Raw genomic sequence first — 21,022 nt, 5'->3', positions numbered from 1 at the left:
TGTAAGTCTCAAGACCGAGAAAAGCCATTTCATAACTTTTTCCTTCGTCAAAAACGATTTTATCCAAAAATTCAGTAGTGATAACACTTGATTTTCCATCTACACCGATGATTATACCTGTCATTTTTAAAATAATAATTATTTTTTAAATTGTTTTAGAAAAATAAAAAATCATCAAACCCGCTTCGGTACTTTCCCTCGTTCTTTTTAGAAGAGAGATCAATGACAGCAAATCCGTGAGGTTCATTCCAGCAATGATTGCAAAAGGCTTTAAAATCTTCTATTTTCATATCGCAGGAAACGTGATCTTGATAAATGTGATTAACGCTTTTTTGGTCTTGTTTAAAGAGACAAATAAAGTTAGCATTTTCTCTAATGGTATGTCTTGGAATCTCGAAATAGTTTTGAGCGAGGTAAAAGCAGTCGACGTTAGAGTGCCTTCCTCGGATGTAGTATTTTTCACATTTGTTTTGATTAGTCAATTGCAAATCGTCAAAGATCATTAAATTGTTTTTGGATGAATCAAGATCTTCAGGTTCAGGTACATCGTCTGCTGTTTCGAAAAATTGACATTCCATATCATCATTGTTGGAATATTTTTTTGAAAGATCGTTAATAACATCTTCATGGATTAAATTCAATTTTTCCATTTCGTCTTGTACATCATCCGTTAACAAATCAACAATATCCTTTTTAGGAAGTTTATTTTCGAACGAGCTTTTGAGTATTTTGTATTCCGGTTGAAAAAGAGATTTTCCAAACACTTGCAAATGATTGTAATCTAGCCATCCAGGTCTTAAAAGTAAATTGAGCAGCAACGTTGTTTTTCCGTATCCAGACTTTCCAACGATGATTCCTCGAATGCTTCTCGGTAAAAGCTTGCTGTTGTTTCTTTTGGTTTTCCCAATTTTACACGACAATTTCATCACTTCCATATTTTTTATATTAAAAAAGTTTTTATATATGTTAAAAAATGTACTGTGTTAAGTGTAGAAGAGAGACTGAAACCATTCACTTGAAAAACGAGATCACAAAAAACAACAAGCATATAGTCAAAGGAGCTTGTGTCGTCTGCGGAAGAGGTAAATGCAAGTTTGTTTCTGCGCATGCGCTTAGTGGAGGAGACTTGGTAGAATCGATCAACAATTTTTCAAAAAAAATAAAGCTTCCATGGGCAAAGTTTCCAGGAGAAATGCACATTCCAGGGATGAACTTTGCAGGGCCTGGTACCAATTTAGACAAAAGGCTTACTTCCACAGACATGTATCAAGAGTGGAGCAAACCGGTGGATAGAGTAGACAATGCTGCATATCACCACGATTTAGCTTACAAGTATTTTAACGACAAGCAAAACAGAAATTTAGCAGATCGAATGATGCTTGAAGAAATGAACTCCATTCCAAACCCTACTCAGAGAGAAATAAGCGAGCGAAAAATCATCGAACCCATCATCAAAGCCAAAGCTAAATTCGGATTGGGTGTGAGTGATTTGAAATGGACGGATCAACTTGCAGAGGAGCTTCATAAACCGGTGATTCATCATTTTAAGAAAAGAAAAGTGATTGTGAACGACATTAATGAGATATGGGCTGCTGATTTGGTTGACATGCAATCGTTTTCAAAATTCAACAACGGGGTAAAATATTTGCTCATGGTGATCGACGTGTTTTCAAAGTATGGATGGATTGTTCCGTTAAAAAGCAAAACAGGTCTTGAAGTGGCTGAAGCGTTGAAAAAGATTTTCACAGAAAGAAAATGCGTCAAATTGTGGGTAGACAAAGGAAAAGAGTTTTACAACAGACATGTGAGAGCGTTGGGTGTGCAACTGTATTCCACTGAAAATGAAGAAAAAAGTTCTGTTGTTGAACGATGGAATAGAACAATGAAAGAGAGAATGTTTAAATATTTTTCAGCTAACAACACTAATAAATACATCGACGTATTAGATGAGATGGTGAAAAATTACAACAACACAAAGCACTCTTCTATTAAAATGACACCAGTGGAAGCTAGCGATGAAAAGAATAAAGGTAGGGTCTGGTGGAGTCTGTATGGAAAGGATCAAACATTACCAGCAAAACCAAAATTTTCCATGGGTGATCAAGTGCGAATTGTAAAAAAGAAGTCTCATTTTGAAAAGGGGTATACACCGAGATGGACTGAAGAGGTTTTTACCGTGTCAAATGTTCAGTATACGAATCCACCCACGTATAAAATCGCTGATGCTAACGGTGAAGAAATTCAAGGTACATTTTACGAGCAGGAGATGCAAAAGACCAATCAAGACATATTTAGAATTGAAAAAATCATTCGCAAAACCAAGAGCAAGTCGTTAGTCAAATGGTTAGGATATCCAGACTCGTTTAATTCATGGGTAGATAATAATGAATTGTTAAGTTTGCAAAAATAGACACGCTGTTTTTGTATGATAAGAAAAAAAATTTGAATTTTGAGTTAAATAAATTTCTTTTCATATAAAAAATAACAATGAGTATGTCAGAAAATCAGCGTGCGATGATAGAACGGCTAAATGCAATGAATGAAAGGATAGAACCTCCAACGCCGGAAGAAATTACTAGTCTTGAAGAATATGCGTTAGAGTTGATAGAGAGAGATGAATTTACTTATGAAATAGAAGAAATTTATGAACAATTTATGGAAGAATATACTGAAAAATTTACGCAAGAATTTATGGAAAGATATTATTTAAGCGATGATGATTTTAATGTTTTAGACGAAGCTGCTGTATTTAGTTTGCCTAGTTCAGAAGATGTTGATCCTGAAGATTTACCTTACAATGGACCTTACAATGATACTATAGTTTTAGATTACAATTCGATGAGTGTTGAAGAACAAAATGAATATGATGATTATATATATAATGAATTGTTAGAAGATATGCGTAATGAAACGGGTGGAAACAACTTTATCATTTACATCAATGATGAGGAGGAGAAAAGAAATAGATTAAAGATTGAGGCGTTGATTGAAGGTTTTAAAAAGGATGAATATAGAGTGTGTGCTTCTGCTGCTTAAAACGATAATCATTTTATTCCTCACATATAAAGAATAAAATGATCTAAAAAATTTATTTTTAATATGTAAAATGCATGCTCCTCACAAGTTTTTTAGAAATGTTGCCTCAGCAGAAGTTCATAGTTTGGATTTGCAATTAAAAATTTTGGAAGAGAGGGTTAGAGAGTTGGAGGAAAGAAAACCAAACAACATTATTGTGTCTACGAAAACGTTAGATCATCCACCTTATTTCAACGTTAACAAACAATATGAGATTTTTGCTCAACAAGACATTAAATTTCCTCCTGTATCTCACAAGCAGATATCGTTGTCTGTAGGTTTACAATTAGACAAAGGAATTGCTGTCGTCACTTTGATGGATAAAATAAGCAACCAATTGAATTATTTCAAAAACGATGCTATTTTTTCCGAGTCTGTGGATGAGATATTTATAACCATACACAATTATAACAACAAGGAAGTCACCGTTAAAAAAGGAGAAAAACTTTGCAAGATTAACTATATTGATTTAAAATAGTTTTTTTTATTAATAAAAAATGGAAATATTGAATGAAAAACTTTATCCAGTTCTTCCATCAGCTCCTGTAGATGAAGGGCATGTTTATAGGCTTCATAAAATAAGCGAGATTCAGAAAGAGATAGAGAGTGAAAAAGCAAAGCGAGTTCATCTAAGCAAAAAGTACCATCGCGTGTTTAGGATCATTTCTAATGTAGATAATACAATCCAAACCTTATGCATTGCTTTGGGTGTGACTGGAATTGGTCTTTTATCAACCATCGCTGCTGCCCCTGTTGCAATTGCGTGTGAAGGTGTGGCTATTGGAATGGGGTTTTTATCCATTGTAGGAGGACAAGTCAACAAAAAACTAGCATTAAAAGCAGAGAAGCATGAAAAGATCAAAGTGTTGGCAGAGTCGAAATTGAATACGATTAGCGAGCACATTTCCAAAGCGTTGATGGATGGAAAAATAAACGATTCAGAGTTTCAATTGATTATTGATGAGCTTCAAAAATTTAAATCCTTGATGGAGGAAATACGAACCAAAACCAAAAAGGGGATAGATGAAGTTACTAAAGAAAACTTGATCCAAAAAGGACGAGAAGACGCGATTCAAACGTTTAACAATTTGTTTAAGAAAGGATCAACGTAGTCGTAAAAACCAATTTATGTTTTTTTTCCACGTATTTTAAAAAGATGTTTTTCTTTAAAATACAAGACCTGAATAAAAGGGATGAAATTGTGAAAGAAATTAATGATAGACGAAAGAGGATTTATCAGAACAGCGTGAATGACAACATTTCAGATACGAATTTTCAAGCTGATGTGAGCAAGCTATTTAAACCTATCATTGAGAGCAATGAAAAGATGCTTAAAGGAAAATTTGTATCCAAAATGCCTTTTGAAGTGAACAAAGTTGGAGATAAAATGTACATTGGAAAAATGGAGGTTGAAATAGATGGAAATGATATCATTGTCGGTGAAGAAAAGTATAATGGAACAAAAGGTCTTTGGGAACTGATGACTGAATTAACAATACCAAAGAGCTATACCGATGAAGATTTGCAAAATTATGAAAAAATTTTAATGGACAGTGATGCTATAAGATCTGATTCGCAACCGCATAAACCGAAATCATCAAGAAGACCAAAGTATCAACAACTTATTGCTCCTATTTGGGAAAAAATGATGCGTATTGAAAAAGGTAAAAAAGGTCGCGGTGTCATTATTCTTCCAAGCGATCCTAATGCGTTGGTGGAAAAGCTTGAATTGAGTATAGCTGCTTGGCATGCTGGAAACACGGCTTCAAGAAACGAGGCTGTTGCTATTTGCGATGAGCTGTTGAGACAAGGAGAGATTAATAAAGAGGAATATAAATCGTTAATGAAGGCTATTGATAAAATTATTTAAAAAAAATTGTTTTATTTAAAAAAATGCTCATTGTGAACAAAAGAAGATATGTGAAAAAGAACGTTGTTGGTGGAGGTGGTATTGTAGACATGATTAAAAATTTCATAAAAAGAGCAGCTGCGTCAAGTGTATCAAAAGCAACAGTGAATTTGCTTAAAAATGCTGCATCAAGCAAAATTGGGCAAGAAGCGATTACAGCTGCAAAATCTGCTGGGACAGAGTTAGCCCTTTCAGCCATCTCCGCTGCTAAAGACGTGGCTATTGATAAAGGTAAAAAGACCATTGAAAAATTAAAGACTGGTTCATCTATTCAAATTAAGAAAATGTCTAAAAAGAACGCGATTCGAATTCAAGACCTGGTGAAAATGGGGCAGGGCATGAAAATAGTATGAAGATAGCATTCTATTGCGATGACTTGTTATAAACTTGCAATGTCTTGCAATGAGAGACATTTAAATGAATTAAATAATTTTTTTATTATATAAAAAATGATAAGTACTGAGCGATTAAGAGTTACTGAGAACCCAGAGTATGATATTGGTATTGAAAAAGTTGATTTTTTTGAGTACCTTCCAACCAATCTCGATTTAAATTCTTCAGGCACGATTACTTTTGAGATTGACTGTCAATCGATTCAAACAGTACCATCAGAGGCTTACATTCTTATTGAAGGAGTGTTGAAAAAGAGCGATGGAACCTTTTACGATGCTAAAGACAACATTGCACTGGTGAACAACGCTTTGATGTATTTGTTTAATGATGTGACTTATGACTTGTCGGGAGAGCAAGTGGAAAGAGTGATGTATCCAGGTCCAGCCACCACCATACTTGGATTGATGAAATATCCTTATGGATTTCAGTTTGCTGATGGATTAAAACAGATGTGGTATATGGATACGTCAAATCTTGTTGGAAATTCAGGATTCAATGTTAGACGAGACCACTTGTTTGCAGACACTACATCCGTTGGAGCTTTTTCGTTTAAAATTCCGTTGAAACACATTTTTGGATTTTGCGAAACCTATGACAAAGTTGTTTATGGGTTTAGGCATACCATCACCTTTACAAAGAAAGAATGTGATGATGCGATTTATAGAGCGGAGAGCGTTAGTGGAGGAATGATCAACCTTAAAAAATTCAGACTTTATATGCCTCGCGTTGAATTGGATATTTCGAAAAAGACTGATTTCATGAATTTAATAGCTCAAAAAATTCCCATTCAAGTGGCTTATAAATCAAACAAATGTGAAAGACAGCTTATTCCAGCCGGTCAAACAGAATTTACCTGGTCGCTTGGAAGAGTCACTGACAAAAGCATTCCAAGATTTATCTTGTTCGGACTTCAGACAAACAGAAATTCCAGTCAAACAGTTAATCCATCACTATTTGACCATTGTGATGTTAGCAATTTTTACGTGACTGTTAATGGAATAAAGTATCCAAATTACAATTACGACTTGAATTTTGGAGAAAAGAGAGTGGTCATGGCTTATTCAGATGCGTTCTCTTTTGATGATAAATATTACGGTACAAATGAACTTGTTTGTCAATCTGGGTTAAGCTTGCTTGAATATATAAAATTATATCCGTTGTTCTTTGTGGATATCAGCAAGCAAAAAGAAAGAATGACGTCGGAAACAGCTGAATTAGTGGTAAACCTTAAATTTCGAACTTCAACTATTGCAAATACCATTATTTTTGCAGTGGTTATTTCTGACAAACTGCTTAAATTTGTTTCAGATGGAACCAACATGACTGCTGTTTATTAGTTTTTTATCTGAATAAAAACGGATAGCAAAACGGTAAAAGAATTGCGTGAATTAGGTAAAAGCCATGCGATAAAAGGTTACTCGGAAATGAAAAAGGATGAGCTTGTGAAAGCAATAAAAAACACAAGACCAGTCATTGGAGAGTATTCTAAAGAATCATGATTTTTGAATTGACTTAAAAAAAATCTTGGTATAATAAAAATGAGATATACAACATCGTATTTGAAAAATTTGTTGAATGAAAACGGCGTTAGTAAAACAGCAGAAGATTTAATAACGTTGATGATGCTTGCGGTTGAAAATAATTTGATCAGTAAAGATGAGATTTTGGAAAGAGCAAAAGAAAAAAAAGTAAAGCCTCCTCCAAAAGAAAAAAAACCTGTTGATCCAAAATGGGAATGGCTTAGTTTAGTTAAGAAAAAGCCTATCACTGTGAGAATAACCAACATTGAAACAGGTGAGGTGACTGAATACAAGTCTCTTTACAAAGCGATGGCAGGGACTGGACGTGGATGGAGATATTTAGAGCGTCGAGATGGAAAGGTGGATGATGGAATCAAGATTGAATTTTTAAATTCTGAAAAGCTTGAAAAACGTAAAAAGCAGCAAAATTGATTTTTTTAACTTTTAGCATGTTAAAAAATTGACTTAAATAAAATTCTTGGCATAAATAAAAAAAGATGGAAAGCATGCAAAAGGATGATCTTTTAAATGCTCTTGATGATAGCTTTGAGTCAACTTCTGATACGGCTAAATCAAAAAGTTTGCTTAAATTTCTAAAAAACGTAAGAAAACTTCCAAAGGAACATCGAATCATTTTCAAAGAAATGGTTGAAGTAGCACCTTTTGAAGAAGTGATCAGAATTATAAAAGAAGACATTTATCTGCGTAATAAATTCCTGATCGGAACAAATTGGAAACTAAATGCTAGCGGACGTAATAAATGTCGTATAATCACTGAAAATATTAGAGAGATTAAAAATATGTATTCACGTCTTTCTAAATAATTTTTTAATTCTTTTCACGGGAGAATTAAAAAACGGTAAAAACTTTTCGAAGAAGAAAATATGCTGAAAGTGTGCCAAGATTTAAAAAATTGAATTGACTTAAAGAAAATCTTGGTATAATAAAAATGAGTATCTATTCTTCAAAACCAGATTTAAATGCTAAAGAGCAAAAAATTGAATGCATCGAAAAAAAATTTCTTTCCATTAATAAAATGGGTGATAAAACTGATGCTAAAAAGCAAAAAAATGAAAGTGGCTTAAACAAAAATCTTTCCGTAATAAAAATGGAAAGTAAAACTGTGAAAGAATTAAAAGAAATTGCTAAAGAGCAAAAAATAAGAGGTTACTCTAAAATGAGAAAAGGAGAACTTTTAATGGCTTTGCAGCCACCTAGAGTTGTATCTGCTCCTGCTTCTTTTCGTAGACGAACGACTGAGGCAAGACCTTTGCATACTAATGAAAGGTCTACTGTGGTTAGGTTTGTTAAGCCAGCTGTAAAAGTTTCTGTTAAGCCGACAAAAGTTTCAATAAAGCCTGCAAAAGTAAGACTTGTTGTTAGTCCTGAAAGACCTGTAGTAAAACCTCCTATTGCTCCGAAACCAGCAATCATTCCACCAAGACCTATGGTAAAGCCTCCTATTGCTCCAAAACCAGCTCATTTGCAAAGGCCTATCCTTGACGAACCTGTTTTAGATTCATCGCCTGTCATGACACCTAGACCGGTTCCAGCACCAAGACCTGGTTTATTTTCAACTCTGACGAGAGTTACAAAAAGTGTGACGTCCTATGTTAAAACTAAGTTAAATGATGTTAAAGAATGGGTGGAGCCTTACGTTCCCGAAGTAGTCAAGAATCAGGTAAGCGAAGCAGTGAACAAAATCGATGAAAAGATAAAGTCTATCAAATCGCTTGTATCAAAAACAGAGTATAAACAACCTGCTGTAAAACAACCTGTGGTAAAACCAATTAAAGTAAAGTTTAAAATGACTGAACATTCAGCGGAGAGTTCTGTGAGACAATTTTCTTACACACCTTCTTCTCGATACCAAGACATTGCATCCTTTTTTAATTTGGTAAGAGAGTCTGCTATTCAAACCATGGAAGTGGAAAGAAACACCAGAGTAAGAATTATTTTAACGTGTAAAATGAAATCTGTAAGCATGATGACTGGTGAAGAAGTGACTCGGGAAGCAAGCTTTTCATCAAGATCAGAGATTGTTCTAGCAGCTACAGATGTAAGAACGCTCATAAGCGAAATGGAAGAAAAAGTCTTGGAAAGTAGTGCTAAATACAATGCTTTAGGATCTAATAGTATCCTGTCTAAGATTATAAGGATGGACATTAACTTTACTGCTTATGAACCTATCAGCGGTTCTTCCTATATGGAGCTGCCTAAAGAGCTGAAAGACAAAAAGGCGATCATCAACATGGAAAACAAGGATGATCAATGCTTTAAATGGTCAGTCACTCGAGCGTTGAATTTAAAAAATACGCATAACGAAAGAATCGATGAAGACTTGGTTCTAAAATCAGAAGAGCTGAATTGGGATGGAATAGAGTTTCCTGTTAAGCTTAATAAAATCGATAAGTTTGAGAAAAATAATCCTGACATTAGCGTGAACGTCTTTGGGTATGAAAATGAAAAACTTTACCCTTTGCGAGTATCTGATTTTACAGATCGAAAGCACTGTGTTGATTTGTTGTTTATTTCAAACGACGACACTGACCATTACTGTCTCATTAAAAGTTTGAGTCGGTTATTATCTTCACAAACATCAAAAACAAAAAGAAAACAACATTATTGCCGAAATTGTCTGCAAGGTTATGACCAGGAAGAAAAGCTCCAAAAACATCGAGAAGACTGCTATAATAACGCTCCAGTAAGAATCGAACTTCCTAAAGAAGGAGCAACTGTTGAATTTAAAAACTATAGCAAGTCTATGAGGGTTCCGTACATCGTATACGCAGACTTTGAAAGTTTCACAAAGCCTATCAGCACTTGCACCCCAAATTCGAAAGAGTCATACACCAATCAATATCAAAAGCACGTTCCAAGCTCCTTCTGCTATTACATCAAATGCTTTGACGACAGCCTTTACAAAGAAAAACCAGTTATGTACACAGCAGAAAGCGATGACGATGACGTAGCTCAAAAGTTTATAACCATGCTTGAATCAGACCTTATAAAGATTTTCGACAAGATTGATATAGTAAAAAAGAAAGTGGTAACGGATGAGGATGAAAAGAATTTTGAGACTGCAACTCTATGTCATATTTGTGAATCAGATCTTAACAGTGACAAAGTGTGGGATCACTGTCATTTAACTGGAAAGTATCGAGGAGCTGCTCATAACAAATGCAACTTGAATTATAAACTTCCAAAATTCATTCCTGTTGTCTTTCATAATTTGTCCGGTTATGACGCTCATTTGTTCATCAAGAAATTAGGTGGAAAGCTCAATTGTATACCCAACAATGAAGAAAAATATATCAGCTTCTCGAAAAAAATCAAAGTGAGAGAATTCACTGATAAGAAAGGTAAACTAAAGGAAGTAATGAAAGAGCTAAGGTTTATTGACAGCATCAGATTCTTACCCTTCGGTTTAGAAAAACTAGCTAAAAATCTAACTGACGAACAGTGCAAAAACGTAGCTGAACATTATAAAGAAAAAAAACAGTTTAATTTGATAAGGAAAAAAGGTATTTACCCTTATGACTGGGTGAACTCCATTGAGAAATTCACTGAAACGCAATTACCTCCTATTGAAGCATTCTATTCCAAGCTAAAAGATGAATCAGCAACAGTGAAAGACTATGCACATGCTCAAAACGTTTATAGCGAATTTGGATGTAAAACCTTTAAAGACTATCACGAATTATATAATATTTCAGACGTCTTGATACTTGCAGATGCATTTGAAGATTTCAGAAACACATGTCTCAGTCATTACGGTCTTGATCCTGCTTGGTATTACACATCCCCTGGTTTGGCTTGGGACGCTATGTTAAAGAAAACTAAAATTAAATTGGAATTGTTAACTGATATTAATATGCTCAACATGATACAAAAAGGTATACGTGGTGGAATTAGCATGATCTCCAATCGATATGGAACTGCTAATAACAAATACATGAACAATTCCTACAATCCTTCAAAACCATCTACATTCCTACAATATTTAGACGCTAACAATTTGTATGGATGGGCTATGTGTAAGCCTCTTCCTTTTAGAGGATTCAGATGGATGACTGAAGAGGAACTCTCCAATTGGAAATCCATACCTTGCATTCTCGAAGTCGATTTAACCTATCCTGAAAGTCTACACGATTTACACAACGACTATCCTTTAGCTCCTGAAAGATTAACTATTGGAAAAGTGGAAAAGCTGGTCCCTACTTTAAACAACAAGGAGAAATATGTCATTCATCATGAAAACCTAAAACTCTATGAACGGATGGGATTAGTTATTACAAAAATTCATCGTGGTATCACCTTTGAAGAAGAAACTTTTATGAAACAATATATTGACCTCAACACTAGATTAAGAACCGAGGCTAAAAATGAATCTGATAAAGAATTTTTTAAACTCATGAATAACTCTGTCTTTGGCAAGACCATGGAGAATATTCTAAAACGCGTTGATGTTAGGCTTGTTACCACGAGAAAAGAAGTCTTAAAATTATCTAAAAGCCCTCGATATGAACGAAACAGAATTTTTGATGAAAACCTTGCTGCGGTTCACATGAAAAGAACAATTGTCTACTACGACAAGCCTGTTTACTTGGGAATGAGCATCCTCGATTTGAGCAAAACACTCATGTTTCAACACCACTACGACTACATGAAACCTAAATACGGGGATAAGCTGAAATTACTCATGACTGATACTGACTCTCTGTTTTACGAAATAGAAACAGAAGATTTTTATCAGGACATTGCTAACGATGTACTTGAAAAATTTGACACGAGCAACTTTTCTAAAGACCATCCTGCTATTGAAAACGCTGGGTTTAAAGTAGGGTTAAATAATAAGATTATCGGTATGTTCAAAGACGAGGCTGGTGGAAAACTAATTAAAGAGTTTGTAGGACTTCGTCCTAAGCTCTACTCCTATGAGGTCTTTAATGAAAAAAAAGAAGAGAAAAAATGCAAAGGTATTCAGAAATGCGTAGTTGAAAAGAAAATCACTCATCAAGATTATAAAGACTGCTTATTAAGTGGAAATGAAAAGCTTGCAGCTATGAACGTTATCCGATCTCATCAGCATAACATTTACACCGAAGAGATCAACAAAGTCGCACTCAGCGCTAACGATGACAAAAGACACATCTTGCAAGACGGAATTCACACCTTGGCTATTGGGCATTACAAACTAAAACCGTGCTTTACATTTATGGACTATGATCAACTCTTTGGTCTAGAACACGAGGACACAAAAAAGGTAAGTCAACAAAAATGATTGCAGAAATTAAAAAATTAAAAAATTAAAAACACGACGCCATCTTGAATTCCTTAAGTATGGAAAAGTATCAATGTCCCAGAATCCGCATATTGTAGTAGTATTGATTTATTGATATTTGCATGAGTTAATATTAAGAGAATATATATCAATGAGATATTTGAGAATATTTATTAAGAAAAATAAGTAAGAGAAGAAGAACCAGTAGTAAGTATTTTTGTTTGCATTCCAATTATTAATATTATTGCTATTATTACTATATGCGTTAAATATTGCAATTGAAAAGTTTGATGCTCTAACCACGCACCTTACCATAGCCGCGCCGTAATATATCACCTGAGGGACCGAATATAGAAAACATTTAATACTCCCAGATCCCCAACCTTGTTCCCAACCTCCATATACCTAATAAACACAACACTAAACCCAAACCCAAGCCCTTTCCCCTTCCCTTTAACCATTCCCCTCAAACATATGAAAAAAATTAACATTAAAATAAATAAAAAAGATAAATAAAATCTACCGCCCTCGTTGAATACGTTGAAAAATTAAAAACAAAAAAAGATTTTACAATTTTAACGTAGTTTTTTGAAAACTTATTCTAACACCCATTGTTTTTTTTTGAATAAAATGATTAATGAAATTAAAAAGTACTTACCCTCTAAAGTAAGATCCATCACAGCAACAAGATGATTTTTTTCATCACAGCAACAAGATGACTCTTTCCATCACGGCAACAAGATGATCTTTTTCTTAAAATTTTGTTAAATTGTATAAAAAGCATTGTAAACTTGCAAGCAACTGAAATTTTTGTTTAAATGATTACATTTTAACGTCATTTACATTTTTACATTTTAACGTCTTTTAAGCTGCTTATGACTTTCGCTTTAGAATGTTTGTCATAATCAATACCTAAAGCTGGTTTGTTATCGTGAAAATATCAACAATTAGTCGATTCTTTGTCCACCCAGCTTGTATAAAGAGATTCAGTGTGCGGCGTTCATGAAAGCTGTATCAAATAAAATTACACAAAATACTAAAAATTTCTCGACACGAAAGTTAAATTTTAATAAATTAAAAAAGAAGTTTTGTAAAAATTTAATGACGATCAAGATTCTCTCGAAGGCTTTTTCTCATGATTCTTCTCAAAGAAATTCGAAACTCAGGAAGTGCAACATTAAAAAAAAAATGGAGACAAGACAAAGACCTCAAGAATTAAATTGGCAAGAAAAATTGCCAATTTAAAACAACATGTAGTACAAATGTGAAGCTTCTAATTGAATGTCTTGGTTTATCAACCGTGTTAACCAAAAAAATACAAAATTGATGAAGAGTTTTTATCTTTAAAAAGAAGTCGCGGACCAGCTTCTGACCATGAAGCAACTCAAATTTATTCAAGAAGTTTATATATATATATATATATATATATATATATATATATATATATATATATATATATATAATTTCTTATAAGATTAGTTTTCATTTTGTTTTTACTTAATTTAGCTTGATTTAATAATATCTTAATTATTACTAAAATTTAAATAGTTTACATTTCCCAACTATAAGAGAAAAATAAAGGTTTTTTTTAAATGAAAGTTAATTTTTTTCAAAATACTTTTTTTCAATTTTTATACATTAATATAGTGTAAAAAAATGTTAATCAAGTTTAAAAAAAACAAAACAGACCAAGTAATACTTTTTCTTTAAAAAATTTATTAAACTTGAAGCTAAACCGTTAAATTTTACCCCAGTTTACTCCTAATAATTTGTTAACCGACATTTTTTACTGACATATTACTGTCAATATTTATTTTTTTTTTCAAAAATTTATTTTTTGAAAACATGCTAAATTGTCAGTACAGACTACTCTGACCATCCTCGACTAGAATTCGTTTGAAAAAGCATTAAGTACTTGAAATAATTAATTAGTAGTAGATAATCTTTCAAATATAATATATGCGCCTCTATTTTTCCTTCCATTTTTAAATAACAAGGATCATAAAAGCGTTTCTCATTAGTTTTGCATGACGTTTGCACTCTAATTACAGTTAGGAAGAAAAACCATAGCTTTAGAATGATGATGAGGGAAAATAGATGCGATTTTCTTTCGGTTAAGGTTAAATGTACACTCTAAAGAATATTGTTATTTTATATTCTAAAAGAAATTAACGTGGCATTAGTTCCATTTTGTAACATTCCAAAATGTTGTTGTCAAAAAAAAGATTTACGAAGAAATGGTTATGAAAAATCGCTGTCAAGCAACAGTTCTGTTTAAGAGAAGAGTCTTTCACTAGACATTTCTATTATTACACAAGTTTTTCTTTTAAAGATGCTTAAAACTTTCTTTTGTTTTTACCGTACCACAGTACGGTAAAAAAACACTTTTTACGGTACTGTGGTACGGTACGGTAAAAAAACACTTTTTACGGTACTAAGGTACTTACGGTAAAAAAACACTTTTTCGGCCTCATATATAATTTCGACCACCAATCATATCTACATTGTTAAAAGTTTGTTATGTGCGTTGCCGAACGTTATGTTCCGACAACATTTGACCTTGAACTTTTTTTTTTAGAATATTTTCGGATATTATTTTTACCTCCTACGTTACATTTTAGTTTTTTTCACCCTCTCGTATCGGAATCATGCTTACATTTTTTATAGTATTTTAATGTCATTTTGACCCATCCTTTGATCATCATTTCGATCGTCGTTTCGATTGTAGTTTTTCGTTGGTAGTTTATTGGCGTTTTAATATCGTCACAGTTGAAACAGTTATGTTGACTCCATGTAACTGCGTTTCAAAAAACGTCAAATAATTTCAAATAACGTCTAGGCTTCCAACGAAATCAGAAATACTTTAAAAATCGGAAACAAAAAACATGTTCCACAGCAGATTTTCTACGGGTTTTAATTTTTAGTGTTTACTTTTTTCTTTATTTCGTTCATTTCACTTAATTTCTTTCCAAAAAACACATGGTCGGTTAGTCCGACATTTCAGGAAAAAATATTTATTTCATTAAGTTTAAAATCAAACCTCTTAAAAGCACTTTTCAACTTTAAGTGTTGTCATTAACACACGGCATCTTAGAATCATTTAGCAACGAGTAAAATAAGTCTTTACATTGATACTCAAAGAAAGAACTCATCTTATAATTTACTATATGCTTAAATTTAAGTTTTTCAGCTTAATGAATAATTTAGAACCTAAACTTCTGTTTGAAATTTTTGCATGATTCAGGGGGGAATTTATATTATGTAGACTTATAATATGCGGCTTTGAGATATTGGAAAATTCCTCCTGTAGCGACACATGTCCATCGAAACACTACCGTTGTAAATTGCATAAATTGCCCAAAACGTTTTGTTCGCACTTACAACGAACCGTAGGTATCAGTAACAACGAAAATTTAAAATATCAATTTTTTTTATATTTTGGATTTGACAATGGATCAGATACATAAAGCTTTTCTAGACGATGAGACTCAAAAAAAGGTTTGTCATATAACCAACACATGCGCAAAGACGATTTTCAAAAAAGATAACGAAAAAACTAACGACAGGTAAATCACTTCTATTATGCAAAATATATAATTTCTGTTATGTAAAATATACAATTTCTGTTATGTAAAATATATCATTTCCGTTATGGAAAATAAAGCTATCATTAATCATACTTAATCACAGTTGAATCATATCTAAAAATAAACAAATCAGTTTAAAGAAAGTAATAAACCGTTTTATTGAATATAACTGAACATAAAATCTTACATTTTTAGGTGTCTAAATGTGAAAGGGAAGTTTGGACCTTTTCAGTTTTACTTTAATCCGTTGACAACCAGTTTATCTGCAATTATTATTTGGGCTTTTGTTGTTTGGTGCATATTTAGACCTATAGAGTCTTATAGCGAGATATCAAAATGGAAGATATGGATTACTCAAAAATGGACATGGCTTTATATTGGGACACGAGATATTTGGGCTTTATTCATCGTAGTAATTTACTTTTCGAGGTATTCTTCGCTGAAATTAGGTAAATAAAAAAATTGAGCAAAAATATTTATTTACATTTTTGAGAAAGTTTGGAATTAAAAGCAAATTATTATTTTCCAGGTCGCGACGATGAAAAACCAGAGTTTTCTGATGGAGCATATTTCACAATGCTATTTTCTGCTGGCATTGGTGTTGGTCTCTTTTATTTTGGAGTTGCTGAACCTGTCTATCATTATGCACCAGGTCGCGATCGAAATAGATACTGGGGCAGGTTGAAAATCTTTAAACCTGTTTAAAAATCTTTTTCTATTTTATTAGCTTTTTTTTTAAACATATTCAGGTCTTTAACCATTTCTTTTTTCTAAAACAACTTGTTAAGCAATGAACTAAAGATAAAACTGATCGACAATTTTATTTATGGAAATAAAACTTAGGTACAACGATAACCAGCGAGCGCAAGATGCAATGAACTTGTCTTTTTTTCATTGGGGTATTCATGGATGGATTGTTTATGTACTCATCGGTTTGCTACTTGGAGTTCTTTCCCATAGACGAGACTTGCCAATGACGATGAGAACTTGTTTTTATCCGCTATTAGGAGATAAAGTGTTTGGCTTTTTTGGAGATTTTATTGATACATTATCTATTATTTGCACAATGCTCGGGGTCTGTACTAGTCTAGGTACAATTAAAAAACAATTAAGCATTTTAGTAATATAAACTAAATAAATGCATATAATTATAACAATACACTGCAAACAAAGTTTTTTTTTTAAATACACGTTGTACTTTGTGATAATACCTATTTTAAGATTTTTTTTTTTTTTTTAACTAATAGGCTTAGGCGTCATTCAATTAAACAGTGGTCTAAGCCGATTGCATAAAGGTATTGACGAGTCTTCATCTAACCAGATCATCATTATATGGTGTGTAACTTTAATAGCAACAGCTTCAGTTGTGAGCGGCGTTAAGATAGGAATCAAATGGCTATCTGAAATATGTTTTATGGTTGGTCAGTCAAATTGTCTTATTCATTAATTTTATCGGTTTATATAATGAATAACCTTATTGCAACCCAAGGACTGTATCTGAATTATTGTTGGCCCACCAGTTAAATAATAATTAGTAAATAATATTCACTTTATAGCTATATATGATGTATAATCAGTGTATATAGTTAGCAGATTATAAACTAACAGGTGGACCAAGTAATATTTTTGTACGTCGTATTGTGGCACTTCTGTTTTACAGAAACGTTATTGTAATCTGATAATTTTGTTTAACATTCGATAATAGAAGTTTTAATTCAAAAACATTTTTAAAAAGTAAGTAATTTTATGTAATTTTACAAAACTCTTGCAAATGTAATAAATTTTAGGAACAGTTATACTACTCATAGTCTTCTTTTCTGACGACACTTGGTTTTTACTAAATCTCTTCGTTCAATCCTGTGGTTATTACGCACAAAATTTTGTAGAGGTTGGATTTCATACAGATGCATTTGCAATGAAAGGTGATGCTCCCGACGGGAAGCAAGCTCCAGGCTGGATGGATGCATGGACTCTTTTCTACTGTAAGAAACACAAATACTTTTTACATTAACTCTCATAGGTTTTAATTCAGCTTAATTTTTATTTTAATCAATTGATATTTTTTTGTTGTTGTTAATTTGAATTATTTTTCTATATCATACTTTCGTCCTTTTCTTGCTAGGGGGATGGTGGGTTAGCTGGTCCCCGTTTGTGGGGATGTTTTTTGCCAAAATTAGCCGTGGACGAACTATTAAAGAGTTCATAACATACACACTCACTGTACCAATATTTTATACTTTTTTTTGGTTAACTGTATTTGGAGGAGCAGGCTTAGCCATGGAGCGAAAAGCCGAAGGTCTTAACATCACCTGTGAAATGTACAAGTAAGTTCCTATTCAGTTTCTCTGTAAATGTGAATAAAATGAAAACAAATGAATTATGAAAAGTTATGTTTGCATAATTATCATAGTACAAAATTTAAAAACATAAAATACTTTTTTAGAAGATATATAAATATACATATTTATAAATTAAACATACATATTTATTTAAAATTATATATATATATATATATATATATATATATATATATATATATATATATATATATATATATATATATATATATATATATATATATATATATATACATATATCTTAACGTTTATTTTTAGCACAACTTTGTTTCCGACATATGGCTCTCAAAAAATTAAGCAGTTGTTTGGGGCTCACCGATTATCTTGTCGTCTTTCAACAGACATGTGGTTTGATGTTATTGAACAATATGGTGAAATTGGTTCAGCTCTTTCTGTTTTTTCCATCGTTGGTCTTGTTTTATACTTTGTCACATCTTCCGATAGTGGGTCTTTAGTTATTGATTGTCTTTCAGCGAACGGTAATCCAGATCCACCTATCCTCCAGAGAATATTTTGGTCTTTCACCGAAGGTGCAACTGCAACAGCCCTACTAAAAGCCGGCGGTAAAAATGCACTTGTAGCCCTACAAACAGCGTCCGTTTGTGCAGGGTTGCCTTACACGTTTATCTTAAATTTTGCTTGCGTATCTTTGTGGCGAATTTTGAAAATAGAAGCAGGGGATTTAGACGAAGACGAAGGAAAATGGAAAGTCGGGTTGTTTGATTGTTTAACAACAAAATCACAATTGAAAAAAAGTCTTTTCGCTGTGATAGCACCATGGTATCTGCTTGCAGACACGGCCGCAAATGTTGAGGCGAAAAAAAGAGTTTACTTTATTGCACATAGCATAATTTATGCTGTTCTATTTTACGGTTGGATTATATTGATGGTTTGTGAAAAAAAAGTTGAGGGGATTTCTTTTGTGGGTTGGGTCGCTCTTGTTACTTTTTTTGGATACGCTTGTCGCGTGCGAGGTACTGTTCGTGAAAAATACAAGCTACAGGGAAATATAGTGGAAGATTTCTTTAGTCTCTGTTTGTTATATCCATGTGCTGTATTTCAACTGCACGAGCAAGTCAAGTATGAGGAGAAAAAAATCTTAGGGAGCATCTCGAAGCAAAATAGCAGCGGAGAAGAATGCGATAACAATAAAGATGTTAAAATTGATTTGTAGAGGATAAAGTTTATATTTTTTTTATTTTATAAAGACGCACAAAAAAGTTTTTTTGTTTTAGTTTTTTTTTTTTTTTTTGCATCCTTCAATTTTATGTGTGCTCCTTCTACTTGTTCTTTTAGCTTCGGAACGTCATCATCATCATCATCATCATCATCATCATCATCATCATCATCATCATCATCACCATGTAGATCTCCGTTCGGTTTTGCAACCTTTTTTTAAGCTTGTGTTATTTCCGTTTTTTGATGCCGGACTGAAATGTCTTGTCTGAATTGGGCTTTTTTATATGTAAATGACCTATATTTCATCCGAAAAAAATGATATCAAAATTTAGAAGTCCATATTTTCTCTTTATTAACTATTTTCGTGTACTCAAAGCAACATTACCGAATCAATCATCACCACCCAGCTAGCCAGCCCGTAAGGTACCCGGGTGGGTCCCAGCCGGGCCGCAGGACGGGACCCATACGGGTAATCCAGACGGATCCCGCCGTTTTTTGTCCGCGGGATCCAGACGGGACCCGTCCGGGATTCCCGCCAGAATACGTAAACGGGACCCAGATGGTATTCAGAAGGGATAGCAAACAGAACCCATTCGGAACCCAGCTGGTATTCAGCTGGGATAACCCAGATGGATCCCACAATTATCCCTGGTATTATAGGTATAATAATGATAATAAATATAATAATAATAATAATAAAAATAATAATAATAATAGTACCAGTAATATTAACAATAATAGTATTAATAATTATAATAATAATAGTAATGTTAACAATAATAATAGTAATAATTATAATAATGATAATTATTATTACTATTATTACTATTATTATTATAGTGATAATTATAATAATAATAATTATTATTATTATTATTATTATAATTATTATTGTTATTATTATTATTATTATTATTATTATTATTATTATTATTATTATTATTATTATTATTATTATCACTATGTCACATTACTAAATAATTGCTAAAACTGATAAGCGGTTAACTATATGCAAAAGTCTTTTTCAAAAAAAAGCAATTACAAGTCATAAACTAAGAGGTTTTCAAAAAATGCACCAATAATATCATATAGCATACATATGATGCAAATCGCAATAATGCATCACTGCAAGTCATAACTGATTAAAAATATACCAAGAAATACACATGAATAATTACACGTAATAACAATTAGTTAACTAAATTTTCAACGAGCATAACTGAATTAAACAAATAAGAGTATATGAAATCAGGTCCTCTGTGGTATAAGGCAAAATATATTTACAGGCTGGACAAACCAGTAAAATGTATACAGTGCTTGAAAAACAGATCACATTGTGTGCTATTTTCAATCAATCATAACTTAGACCATGGCAAACAGTTTGTTAACTCTTAGCTGATGCAAGATTAAAAAACATTGTTCACTGTTTAAAATTTGTAACTGCATCATCAGGAACTTGTATTACATTATTGACTTCTGTTGCATTCTTCCCTTTCGGTTTTTGGCTCCCTTCCCCACGATCCCGTGAATTTCCAAACCACGTAGAAAGTTACTTCTCAAGCATCTCCTTGCTTGTGTCCTTAGTGGCAAAGTTTTGTTTAGCAGCACCTAAATACATATAAAACAATTATGTTAATGCCGCAGTATACATGTTAAATTATTATTATTATTACACCATTTAGCAAGTATTACTTTTCTGGGCTAAATATTGTGACCTA

The 21,022-nt window shown here is 32.7% G+C and overlaps 2 protein-coding genes and 1 long non-coding RNA gene across 5 annotated transcripts in view; all 3 read left to right on the top strand.

Moving 5' to 3' along the window:
* The window catches only part of LOC149892556 (uncharacterized), a 28,924-nt gene that overhangs the window by 2,371 nt on the left and 5,531 nt on the right, over window positions 1-21,022 (top strand). The window lies entirely within an intron of this gene.
* LOC149892558 (uncharacterized) lies at window positions 4,363-7,698 on the top strand. The gene is made up of 2 exons (XM_090079968.1): window positions 4,363-6,597; window positions 6,686-7,698. The coding sequence occupies exons 1-2, from the start codon at window positions 5,434-5,436 to the stop codon at window positions 6,698-6,700; spliced, it is 1,179 nt and encodes a 392-aa protein (XP_089936094.1). The 5' UTR covers window positions 4,363-5,433; the 3' UTR covers window positions 6,701-7,698.
* Window positions 15,468-19,357, top strand: LOC145186976 (uncharacterized). Of its 3 annotated transcripts, none has more exons than XM_080063284.2 (8): window positions 15,468-15,747; window positions 15,964-16,217; window positions 16,298-16,448; window positions 16,612-16,859; window positions 17,016-17,189; window positions 17,556-17,750; window positions 17,891-18,092; window positions 18,384-19,357. In XM_080063284.2, the coding sequence occupies exons 1-8, from the start codon at window positions 15,632-15,634 to the stop codon at window positions 19,297-19,299; spliced, it is 2,256 nt and encodes a 751-aa protein (XP_079919410.2). In that variant the 5' UTR covers window positions 15,468-15,631; the 3' UTR covers window positions 19,300-19,357. The 3 variants fall into 3 exon arrangements, 2 of the variants coding, with proteins under 2 accessions (XP_079919410.2, XP_089933873.1); XR_016449608.1 differs by having other exon boundaries at window positions 15,525-15,747; window positions 17,016-17,185; window positions 18,384-19,205; XM_090077747.1 differs by lacking the exon at window positions 15,468-15,747 and having other exon boundaries at window positions 15,879-16,217; window positions 17,016-17,185.

This window comes from Hydra viridissima, unplaced genomic scaffold, assembly GCF_058129835.1.
Source record: "Hydra viridissima isolate aposymbiotic clone 2 unplaced genomic scaffold, HvirCarnegie_v1 scaffold_2, whole genome shotgun sequence".
NCBI lineage: Eukaryota > Metazoa > Cnidaria > Hydrozoa > Anthoathecata > Hydridae > Hydra > Hydra viridissima.
Note: the sequence above shows the minus strand (reverse complement) of the source record. Positions and strands in the feature narration are given on the sequence as shown.

Bases quoted from the DNA above. Each gene is read 5' to 3' on its own strand.
- LOC149892558 (XM_090079968.1), top strand. From the start codon at position 5,434: ATGATAAGTACTGAGCGATTAAGAGTTACTGAGAACCCAGAGTATGAT.
- LOC145186976 (XM_080063284.2), top strand. From the start codon at position 15,632: ATGGATCAGATACATAAAGCTTTTCTAGACGATGAGACTCAAAAAAAG. The intron at 16,218-16,297 runs GTAAATAAAAAA...ATTATTTTCCAG, and splicing joins GTATTCTTCGCTGAAATTAG to GTCGCGACGATGAAAAACCA. The intron at 16,860-17,015 runs GTACAATTAAAA...TTTAACTAATAG, and splicing joins CGGGGTCTGTACTAGTCTAG to GCTTAGGCGTCATTCAATTA.